Raw genomic sequence first — 12091 nt, forward strand, 5'->3', positions numbered from 1 at the left:
GTTTTATCTTCATCGCGGTAGTTAAACCCCGCAGAGATTGAGTGATCTTTTGGCTGGGCGGAAGTGAATGTATGTCTGTTGTTTTTTATCAGCATTTCTCTGACACTTTTTGAGGGGCGTGTAGAAACGAAGGCTTCTTATTCTTTCGAGATTTGCATTGAAGGGTGTCTATGGATGTGTATGTACACCTCAGGATGTTCGACGACGCCAAGATGGGGGGTCGTCAACCTATTGTTGTGCCAGCCCATACTTCTTCGTCAGAGTACACCTCACCTTTCCCTTTCTCTCTCTACATCTACTCTCTTTGGAATGCCCTCCTGCCCCTCCTGGTCAAGTATAAGGATCTCTCTTCTTCATGCTGTCTCACAAGGCTTTAGAAGGACTGTCCTGATCTACACGCAGCTGTAAACCCGATGAGGGAGTGTGTATGTGTGTGCTTTGTTTGTAGGGCCCCGAATGGGTATGGCCGCTGGGTTTCTTCTTGCGAGCTAAGATGATTTTTGCTGAAGAGTTTGACGAGGAAGATAATGAGAAAGATCCAGCATGTGGGGGTGGGGCAGGGGGACAAGGCGATGAGAAGGAAGACTCATGCCCAGGGTCAGGAAAGCGAACGAAAGGAAGTTTTCCGAAGAAGAGAGCGAGTCTATGTCTGAAAGAGAAATGCATGAAGTTTTTACAAAACCACAGAGAGCATCTCCGCTTGGATACATGGCGCTCTCTTCCTGAGCTCACCAATGGATCGGGAAGGTGAGTAGACATGGAAGGAAGTAGACACAGAAGGCAGTAGACACAGGCGCAGAAATATCACTAGCGATCGCGCTCGTTGTTTTCTGCGGGTAAGAGTTCTCTCGTCGATTTTACGACGTGCAGAAGAAAGGAAAAAGAAGAGAATGAGAAGGGGGATGGATGAAAGACTAGGTGGAGAACGAGGGGTGTCTGGGGAGTTGTACAAGTAGACAGAGGAGAGAAGAGAAAGTTGATGGCGACATTGAATAATAGCTATATCTCTATCTGCCTATATATATGTAGATGGATACAAATACATAGATATATAGACCATGACACCGGAGCATACATATATCTATGTATGTATATGCATGCTCGGTATGTAAGTTTGTACCATGGCCCTGGAGCATTATATACATATATATATATGTGCTGGAACATTGAGTATATACTCTATGTATGTATGTATATGCTTAAGTGTCATTTTTTCCCCCCGCCTCCTGTCTCCGTCGTTCGATGCCTTTGACTCTTGTGTGTTCCGTTTGCATGCCTGCGTCTTGTCTTTTGGTTTGCATGCAGTTTTTGCAAGGACAGCTGCCCAGCTCAAGCGTGGTCGATTGCGACAATCCTTGCATTCGTTGGAGATATCATTTGCGATCCAAATGATCCAGTTAAAGCAGGACTCAAGCCAACCCCTAGCGCTGACGTCTCAGCAGTTGACTCGGAATGAATGACGGACAGATCTTCTCTTTTCTTTCCTTTGTGTAAGAGAGCGTCAGAAGGATGATGAGTCGTCTTCTCTTTGTAATTTTCTATTTCATCTATCTATCTATCTTCAGTGTAAGACAGGGTGAAGGAAAGAGAGACTGTGATGGATTTCGATCGATTCTTTCTTCAGTATCACACAGGAGGGAAGATAGACGTCCTCTTGATACTCATGTATCTGCAGGGGTTTGAAGCTAGTAGCTAACTGTCGTGTATCTTTTGTAGTAGGAGCCCTATGTATGGAATAAGGCGTTATGGGAAGAATAGAAGGAGTTCTAAGCTCTCGATAGAAAGGGAAAGAAAGAAGGAAAGTTAAGTGTATGCGATGCGTTGAGGTGAAGTGTTTTAGATAAGAGGAGAGAGAAGGAGAGACGGGCAATGGATCAGATAGAGGGTAGAAAGAGTAACGAAAGAGCATGCGATGACAAAAAGAGAGAGAGATAGAGTGAAGGGATGGTTGACCTTCGTGGGATGCCTTCTTTTCTTTCTTTTCTTTTTATCTCTCTTGTTCTCCTCGCCTTTCTTTCTCTCCGCTTCTCTGTAACTTTCATTCACTCGTTCTTGAGAGAAGAGATTTCTGTTTTTTTCTTTCCAAGGAAGAAAAGTCGGTTACGAAATGGCGTGGGGTGCTTCTTATCTTCCTTACACAGGTTATGGTCGATCCGAAGAAAAGAGAAAGAAAGAGAGAAGCGACAGAGAGAATAGAATCAAGGAGACAACAGTGCGCTCGCTGTTAAGAAGAATTCGAACTTGAAGTCGGTCGTGAGAGAGAAGGAAGAGGAGAAGGAAATTCTCGCCTGTCTTTTTCGAAAACGTTGTCTTAGCACAGTCTCTCTACGTTCATAATATTAGTTGATTTGCAAAAGAAACACAGGTCTCCATTGTTGGATCAAGACCAGGGAGACGAAGGACGGACGCCCAACTCGATCCACGCTGGATTCGCGACTGAAGGTCCCTTTCGTCCTTTCGTATGGAGAGGGGAGTCCGTGTTCTCCCCGTTAGCGGGGTGTTCAGTAGGCATTGAGTTTGATACGATCGTAGCTCCAATCGTTCATGTAGATGATCTTCTTTTTTCTCTTCGTGAGAGAGAAAGATGTATCTCCCTAGAGGGAGAGATCTGGATGGCCCTCTTCATGGAGAGGGAGAGATGGGGGTCGTGTGTGTCTGCTTCATTCAGTACTGTAAGAAAGATTGGGAAGGGCACTACTACGATCCTTGTCGCATCTCATGCTCCCAGCTCATATGCTATGGAGCGAGTGATAGAGATAAGAGGGAGTGTGCTTCTTTTTCTCGTCGTCTTCTTCGTCTCTCTCCTTTCATTGAATGGATGAGAAGATTTCCCAACTTCCATGTTTTCACGGGAGTGTCTCTCCTAAGACATCTTTCTTCTTCTAAAACACCTGAGCGATGAAACAACGCAAGGAAAGCGCGGAACAAGGAGCCAAGTGCAAAATCTATCGATCCGCAGTATGTACATAGATATACAGGCGTATGTATGGATGTACATATATAGAGAGAGAGAGAGAGAGGAATACTTAAGAGAGGTAGCGCACAGGACGTATATAGGTAAATCACGAGCCGCTGGGCCCTTGGTCCGTCCAGGATCACGCCGGTACCTCCCATTCTTTGTGACCGAGCAATGCTGGAGAAACACTGTGTAATAGCTAGCATACACAGATTGAAGAGGAGTGATGGTTGTATGTGTGAGAGGCAGCTAGTGTACTGTTTTCAGTAACCCGTACGGTAGTTACACCGTAGGGGTCCATCTGGAAAGTCTGTACATACACTGTTCAGCCGTTGAATGAAGAGGTCTTGAGTAGGACCTTCTTGACACCTGTCTTCTGTTCGAAGCATTCGACGGTAGAGAGGAAAGGCCACCTGAAGTAGATAAGGATTCCTGGCGTCTTCTTTCATACCCCTGCGCATCTTCACTGGTCGATCTGAAACGGCTAAAGGCCATTGCTGATTCCCCGCAAATCCTTTTCAGTGTGCCCCGGCACCTCATGGCACCCTCTGCTATTCGGTGGAGATCTCTCACTCTATGGACGTCCCCGACCCGTGGAATTTTGGCGTTCTCTGTGGAAGGGAGTTGGCATGCAATGCTCAACGTCAGTAGAAGTCGCTCTCAAGGAGTTGCAAAGGACTTCTTAGTGTTGACATGATTAGAACGACTGTTAGGATACATACGCCGAGAGATACCTTTGAGCGGACTACGCTGCGATTCCTCGATTGTTGGCGCTAGAGCATTCGGGGAGGTAGACTTCCGATTCTTTCCGAAAGTATTACTCATCAGAGCTGTGGTGGGAACCCTATGGATAGTGCAGTGCATAAAGGATATGCCTCATACAGAAAAGTCAGATAGTAGATAACTCCTGGATATGAAGTTTATCTAAGGTACAGCGCATACGTGTATTAGATACTCCAGACACTCCACACACATAATGCGTACGTCAAGCAACACATACATGTCGATGGTACGCTACATGTCACAGCCTACATACAGTAGGAACATCAAAAGCATACGTAGATAGTCAGATAAATCTCAGGCATAGGTCAGCGTGAAACAGGCCTGATACGCTACAGAAAGAGTGCTCTTAGCTCCCGGTTCATGTGTATTTCGATAGTACAGAAAGCAATCTTTGCTACTCTGTAGGGAGGAATGGATTCTACGTCTGTTCTCGAAACGGCAAGAGACAGAGTGGAAAGAAATTCCCGTCCCATCTTCTAGTCAGGTCGACTGAAGAAGATTCCTAACTGCAGGTATGCAGTTGGAGCTAGCATCTGTCCACTGAACGAATGTGTGTTCGCCGCGTGTTTGTCTCGGAGTTTGCGCACATCGTCTGAGCGGTCGGTGTCTGTCAGTCATCTCAGAAGTCTCTTCATCAAAGAAAATCCTTTTTTCCAGCGTCTGAAGAGAAACAAAAGAGAGAAAGAGAGATAAGGGTTTGGGCGAAGAAACTCCTCTCTCTACATAGACCTCCTCTACTTTCTTCTTCCGTGACGCCAATCTATCCTTGGGGGGACTTGGACACGTGTCTCTCTCTGTTCTTCGCAAGCGTTTCTAGCCGCGCGTAAGTGAGTGACTGAGTGAGTGAGCCACCTCACCATCAACTACGATCTAGCACTGCTGCTGCTCCTCCTCCTCCGACGCCTTGTCGACCCTCGCTCTCTCGAACCTATCGGGTAGAACCCATCTCTCTGTTGGCATTATCTCTTTTAGTCTTCTTCCTTTCTGTCTCGCTGATTTGAGTAGGAGAGAAAGTCTTTTTTTTCAAAGAATACTCATTTCGAAGTTAGAAAGAGAGAGGCCTCACTCATTTTCCTTCCAGTGGCTTCAAGCTGCGAGAGAGAGGTCGTACTGCTACTACTACTACTACTACGACAGGCTACCTACTCCTACCGCGTTCCTACTGCGGCCCTTCCACAGGGCTCAATCCAGGAGTTTGAGAGAGAAGATTTTGCTCCTCTCTCTGTTTGATCTCATGCTTTGAAGTAGATGCTCTTTCATTCAGTTCTTCCTTCGTGATTGAGTGAGTTGTTCTGCGTTCTAGAGTCGATTTCTCTCCAAGTCCTCTTTTTGTCGGGAAAGTCCCATGGTATGGTACCCCACATCTGAATCTGCGCGGTGGACATACACCCGAAGACTTGAGTTTCAAGACTTTCCGATCGTTGTCTATCGTCCTTTGGCTTTAGTCGCCTTATCGTCCCTTCGTTTTTCCGCGTCTTTCAACTGTAGTCATGCTCCAAGCCGACCAAGCCAGGTAGGTAGGTAGGTAGAATTCACACCTGGTGTCTGAACTTCGCTTCTCAACGATCGTATCTCTCGATGTTGTTCTACCTTCCCGCCCCTGTTCCTCTCCCGTCGTTCACATGGAAAATATGAAGAAGACGGGCCACTGTTGCCTGTTCTTTTCCATACGTCCCTTTAGTTTTCTTCGGATGGACTCCAGCTGAATCCTATCACTCCTCTTCGTAAAGAGGGGGGCTCAATCACTCTCATTCAGACCACCAGTGCAGCTCGATCGTCCTCACCCTGTGGGATTTTCTTTCCTTCTTTGTTTCTCTTTTTATCTTTCTCTTTGGTCTATCATGGCGGCGGCAACTGTAGCAGTTGCCTCTGTATCGCATCCCCATCGGCGGTCTCTTTCTTCATCCTGTTCTGCGCGGGCCACTACTCCGTTGTCTTCAGCAACAGCGTCCTTCACTTCTTCAAAAACGACTAGCTGTACGTCGTCCTCTTCTTCTTCCTCTTTCACCTCATCCTATCATTCTTTTCTTTCTTCATCCATCTCAAAGAAGTTTACAACGTCTCAGTCTGATACACCCCCAGACGGCAACTCGGGAGAAGCTGTCGTTGTCACTGTGGCGTCGCGTTGTATCAAGTATGTACGTAGCTCAGAAGAGCTCGATAAAACTTCCTCTCTTTCTCCTGCACGCCATCCAACCCCTCCTTGTCTTCCTTCAGACAAATGGCTGTGCCCTTCGTCACGTATTCCCTTACAGGTATGGAGAGAGACACGGCGAAATGGAGCTGGTCTCGTCAACCCCCATGCCCTGTGCTTCATGAATGCTGTCCTACAAGCTCTTGCCTATACACCTGGCTTTGCTGAAGATCTCCTTGAAGGTCGACATAGTCGCCATTGTCCTGTTGCACAGTCAAAGAAGAGAGCTCATTCTTCTCTCTCACGGGGGAAAAGCCGTGAGGGGGGTCAGCCGAGCCAAGAGGGTGTCTCTAAAGGACATACACCACGATCAGATCTGCATAGCTCATCGTCTTCGTCACTCTCGAAAGATGAGAATATCTCCTTTTCTTTCTGTGCCTTATGTAAACTCGAAGACCAAATCAAGAATATCCATCGACAGAACGGAGGGTGCGTTGAAAATCGATTCAGTGCATGCGTCCGTCAGTTCATTTGGAAACGCTTTCGACCTGGGAGACAGGAAGATGCACACGAGTTCTTGCGATATCTTCTTGATGCCCTCATAAGATCTCAATCATCGTCTTCTCTCTCCTCTTCTTCTACAGGGGCAGCAGGGGGATCAAAGAAAGAGGCTCCACCAGAAGTCTGGATGACAAGCTACTGTGGACAGTTATTTGGAGGGTGGCTACAATCGTCAATTCGCTGCTCCCAGTGTACATACAGCAGCATTCGATTCGATGCATGCCTAGACGTTCCTGTTGATCTAGGGGGGGGGAGAGGAGGAAAAGGATTTGATAGCATGGGGGGCTTCAAGTCAAAACATGAGAAGAAATGGATGAAAAAGAATAAAAAGCTACTCAAACGTATAGGCGAGGGAGACGGATCAGGACGGGGCAATCAGGGTGTATATACACTTGAAAAGGCTTTGCAAAGATTCGTGGAGAAAGAATACTTAAATGGGGAAAACTGCTACAAGTAAGTGCTGTCGGGTGATTTCTCTTCCTTGCCAAGTCCAGTTGCTTCTTTTTTAGCGGATTGTAGAAACAGATATGAGAGATATTGCAAATGAAGAGTCTCTACTAAGAATGTAGGCGAACTCACCGGGGCGGGGGGGGGGTCGGGGAAGGGCTTCTCTTCTCTTATCCTGCCACTGCAGCTACCATTCAAACGAACGTCGTGTTTTCAATCTGAGTTGCTAAGGCTTCACATGCCCATATGTGGATACATGTGAAGGGTAAGACAATGGAGCATATGTATGTATGGACGTTTCTATGCAACTATCGATCTGTCTTCAATCTATCTATCTAAGGATCTATCCAAGCATGTATGTGCCTGCCACTTACGCATGTGATGTCCTTGCGTCTTGTATGCCTCCAGCTGTCCACAGTGTAAGAGGAAACAGCCGGCGACGAAGCAGATGCAGATTCATTCTCCTCCACGGATTCTCGTTCTTCCTATCAAGCGATTTGCTGTGGAAGCGATGATGGGAGGAGGGGGATTCTTTCACTCGGGTTTGTTTGGAGGTTCTTTCTTAATGAAGAATCACACAGCGCTGTCTTTTCCTTGTGTTCTTAATCTAGCTCCTTATATGAGTGTTCCACACTCTCCCCCGCCTCTTTCTTCCTCTTCTCTTTCTTCGTTTCTTTCTTCCATAGAAGAGAAGAAAGGTCATGTCGATACAACAGAGAAAAGCAAAGGTCTTCAACTGATGCAGAAGAATGCAGATGAAGAGAATACTAAGGACGTCTCAGAAGGAGAGACATGCTCTACTCGGGCGTCGTCATCCTCTTCTCTGTCACCCTCTTTATCTCCTGTTTCGTCTTCTCCTTCACCCTCGGAAGCTTGTTCTTCTTCGTCCTCTTGTTCTCCCCCCTTATATCAATTGTATGCGGTTGTCACACACTCGGGAGCATCCCTGACTAGCGGTCACTATCGATGCTTTGTTCGAGCCCCAGCAGCTGGGCTTTTAGAAGCCTCCGCGGCTGCGGTCGCATCTCCTTCTTCGAGTGCACTACACGTGTCTTCTTCATCTTCTTGGTTAATGATCGACGATGAAGTGGTGCGTCTTGTAAGTGAATCGATGGTCATGCATCGACTTCAACAAGAGGCTTATCTTCTCTTCTATTCGCGCATTCCTTCGTCCCAGCAGATTCATGAGATGACACAACGACGCCAAGGGAAATCGAGCCGTCAGCCTGGGGGAGGAGGAGAAAACCAGAGACACAGTGGCCACCATGAAGAAGATGAAGAATCAGTGGAAGAAAAAGAAGAAGAGTCGTCTTCTCTAGATCACACGTCGGATGAGACCGACAGCAATACTAGCTTACCACCATCCACAACATCCTCACCCAGCGAGCAGCATGACAGGGACAATATGAGCGATGAGTCGTCGCTTTTATCGGAAGAGACATCAGAAGATGAAGATTTCTCCGTTTCTTCTCCGTCGTGTTCTCTTTCAGACGATGATGGTGATTCCTCGAGTGAAAATGAAGAAGATGAGGCAGATGACTTCTTCCAAAGAATCTTCAAGCACAGAATGCGAGACAGGAAAGATAGGAGACGTCACTTATGGCAATATCTCATGCATCCTGAGAGAACAGAAAGCGAATCGGTGCCCCGGGGTTTTCTTTCTCGGAAACTCCGCCAACATATGAAGTTATTCCTCGGTGCATGTAGGAGTAGGAATGTGCTGAGCATGAAGAAGAGAAGGTTTTCTATGGATGGGCTGATGAGACCAAGGAAGCAGGAGGAGGAGTCGTCCGTAGACGACTGTTCTTGTCCTCATTTGGGTGTACCTACACCGGAGAAAAACATAGATCATGAGGGTGACATCCCTGGAACATTCCGTACGTCAGGCTCGTCGTCTCCCTCCTCGTGTTCACCCCCTAGAAATGCGTCATCTAGTAACTCTTTGAAAGGAAAACACGTCAAAGCTCTTTCGGAGGAAAAAGACAAGAAGAAAAGAAAGGTCGACATGAACAGGCGTGAGAACATGACGACGATGGTGGAGCAACAGGAGACTGAAGCAGGAAAACGGGCCGTGGAGGGAGAAAAGGAGTCTTTAAGAAACTTTCACGTCGTCACACCAGAAGAAATGCGTGAGCGTATTGCCGCTGCTCGGAGCTACTCAAGGCAATTCGGGCCGAGAGGTAGGGCGGGCTCTTGGAGTGACAGTGAGGATGAAGAAGAGAGGAAAGGAGACAGGAACGACGACGACGACGATAAAGATTCTTCCTTTCGAAGAGGGGATAAAGATGAAAAACAACGAGCCTTTGAAAGGCTTCAAGAATTGCAACAGCCCAAGAGCGCCAAGAGAAGTCGGCATGATCGTGAATATGATAGAGGGAAGATTAAGAAGGTCAAGAGAAAAGAACCCAAGCCGACAGTGGGAGGTACGTTGCTGGAAGGAATGGGCGGGATACATGGTTGAACGGACCTTTCAGTTGTTTTTGTGATGAGAATCTTAGGCCTTTCTTTTCCTTTTTTGCCTTGATGAGAGACTTCCAGACTTAGATCGAGTGTTGTATGGGCTCATCGACGGCTGCCCCTTCTATTTGGGTCGCAGCATTCTCCGTTATGATAGAGGTACGCTGTCTTCTACGGGAGTGTGGCGTCTGTTAGCTTACTTACAGGCACGCTGTCTCCCAGAGAGAGAGTATTATAACTACTAAAGAAGGACGGTTCTCCACGTATATAGAGGGGAGGGCCAGAGAGCGATAGAAAGATGTAGAGAGTCATATAGACGTGCGTATGTGATACAAGGATCGGGTGAGCACTTGGATGAAGACTGATGCTCATAGGATTCTTCCTTTTGCTTCTTCGGAGTCGATACGGTCTCGATCTCTGTTCGCTACTTGGGGTTCTTGTGATCTACTGTGTTTATCTGACCTTTCTCAAATCCATCAGGGACCGCGACAAAGATCGAGTTCCATTTTTTTTTTCCGTCTTTCTTTACTTTCTCTTCTTTTCAGCTTCTGTTTCGCACTCTCCGTCGTCTTCCTCGTCTTCGGCTGCGCCGTTGGTCGTCCACCAGCGGGCAGCCTTCGATCAAGTCTTAGCAGAGAAACTCAATAAAGGGCGTCGCTTCCAACCCCGTCTCCGTGGTGATGGAGATAAGAACAAGAAGAAAAAGAAGTTCTTCACGAAGAACGGAGGAGGAGGAGGAGGGAAAGGCGGGCACAAGAAACATTTTACCCCACCTCGAGGGCATTTTCATGCCTCGAAGTCTTTCAAGCATTAAGTGGCGAGATGGAGTTTTTCTCGGTCTCCCTTTCTTCAAAGCGCATCATCTCCTTTCTCCTCTGAAGAACATCATTTTACATCTGATCCTCGTGTCTAGATGGTCCCCCTCCTTCTCTTATCTTATCAGAAGAAACAAAGATTCGATAATGTCGGCATCACCCCTATCCGTTTCTCGTGTGTCACCGGTCGATTCGGTGATAGAGCGTTATAGGGCTTTCTTTTCTTTTGCTCTATGGAAAAGTAAGAGAGGTGCTTTTCTTTGTTAGTTGTCGTTCGTATTTTGGCTGGGGGGAAAAGGACAGGAGGCTGCGGGCGGGTGAAGGGACATCGACTTGTTGAGATCTCTCCTCAACTCGATCATCCTCCTCGCGTGTATTCTACAGCTGAAGTCGGCCATCAGATATGCCCAAGGATTCAGTGAACTTTGACAGTTACTGGGTGTCATATATACACACGTAGATCTATTTATATGTTTCAGTGAATGTACATACATATATATATATGTATATTCATGTATACCTTTGTTGAATCTGGACAGTTTTTGAACCTTCTATATGTATATTCGTATGTATAAAAGTGATATCTTAGAGTGGATCATCACCTGGCAAGTGCGTCTAAGTACACGAATGGTACTTGTCAGCATCCGTGGGGGCGGGATTTGTAAGNNGCCGCAAGCGAGCAGAAGGATGCTTCGCGTCTTGGTTTTTTTCGAGGTCGCCTCAAAAAGGCAGAAGAGGAGGGAGCACCATCGTAGTAGCTATGATGGGTGGACTTACTTCATCGACAACTGAAGACAAACAGGCTTCTTAAGACAAAAGAATGCCGTAGTAAAGCTTTCTTTCTGTCTGTAATTATACATCCTATCTCTCTCTCTCTCGCTTTCATCCTGTTTTTCGAGGCAGCTGTCCATACATCGTAAAGTTTTTTCGCAAGGTGATGAGAGCGCCGAGCTCCCGTCCTCCGTTTTTTCTTTCAGGTCAAGAAGGTACTTTTTAAAGGAGATGGTATTTTTCAGTTGTTAGTGTATTTTTGCCGTTATTCTACTCTGCTCAGGCGGGAGACCGAGGATTAGTATAGGAAAAAGAAAGATGCTTGTTCGGTTTAAGACAGAGGAGACACACGGTGGGTGGGGAAGAGGGATGACAGCAAGAGGGATAGGACAGAGAAGTTCACTGGGTCTTCCTTCATCCACCGGTCGGGGTTCTCTCTTCCGTCGGCTCGTATTTCAGTAACGAAGGCATTCCTGCCGTTTTGTCGACTTCGGATTTCTGTGTGATACGGATTTTAGAAGAAACGGAGAGAGGCAGCCCAGGTGGGAAGGTAGTTCGATGCCAAGTAGAGAATTTTTAGATCAAGCAATGGCATGCTTCTGCTGAACCCGTGACGGGAGTGATCGACTAGATAGGTACCAGGTAGTATTGAGTGCACGCATATTGTTATTGCTGACGTACACGGGTGAGTCTGCATTGCAACTCGGGGACAAGGAGCAGCCCACGAATACAGTTAGGCACGCACGCTGAAAGCTTTGCCGTTCAAAGGGATGTTATAGGAATGGCTTTACAATGCTGGGTCATTGCACTTTGGCAGTTCGAATGGTAAAACGGGAGGGGGGAAAAAGTCACTTCTGACAAAATTGTTGTCGAAGTCGGCTCTTGCCGGTAAACCCCAGGGATCTCACAGGAGACCGCCTCTGGAGATGTCACTGAAATCGCGGAGTGTCTTTTAGGAATGGCACCACGAGTCGGGAAGCTCTTCCTAAGGATGTCAGGAGTGACGCCCGGGACGGCAGTCCGGCCAAGTGGTTCAAGGAAACTGTCCGACACAAGGTTGCTGCTACGTTTTCGCCCCCGTCATTGACCGAGTGTTCAGTTCTCTGGATTGTTATCTTGAGTGAAGTTTCTCAGGCACAAGCGCATTCAGAAACTCGCCCCGACAAA

General features: G+C 47.1%; 2 protein-coding genes across 2 annotated transcripts in view; both read left to right on the forward strand.

Moving 5' to 3' along the window:
• CSUI_000555 (amylo-alpha) overlaps positions 1 to 2794 on the forward strand; it is a 21799-nt gene extending 19005 nt beyond the window's left edge. Inside the window, exons 18-20 of the mRNA XM_068060789.1 lie at positions 449 to 747; positions 1306 to 1490; positions 2142 to 2794. The gene's annotated coding sequence lies outside the window, so the exon portion shown is untranslated. The remainder of the gene's footprint in view (positions 1 to 448; positions 748 to 1305; positions 1491 to 2141) is intronic.
• Positions 2795 to 4725: 1931 nt separating this feature from the next.
• Positions 4726 to 11451, forward strand: CSUI_000556 (ubiquitin carboxyl-terminal hydrolase). Its single transcript, XM_068060790.1, has 4 exons — positions 4726 to 6887; positions 7290 to 9304; positions 9884 to 10394; positions 11208 to 11451. The coding sequence occupies exons 1-3, from the start codon at positions 5581 to 5583 to the stop codon at positions 10150 to 10152; spliced, it is 3591 nt and encodes a 1196-aa protein (XP_067927227.1). The 5' UTR covers positions 4726 to 5580; the 3' UTR covers positions 10153 to 10394; positions 11208 to 11451.
• Positions 11452 to 12091: the final 640 nt, after the last annotated feature.

Source organism: Cystoisospora suis, assembly GCF_002600585.1.
Source record: "Cystoisospora suis strain Wien I chromosome Unknown contig_216, whole genome shotgun sequence".
NCBI classification, from domain to species: domain Eukaryota; phylum Apicomplexa; class Conoidasida; order Eucoccidiorida; family Sarcocystidae; genus Cystoisospora; species Cystoisospora suis.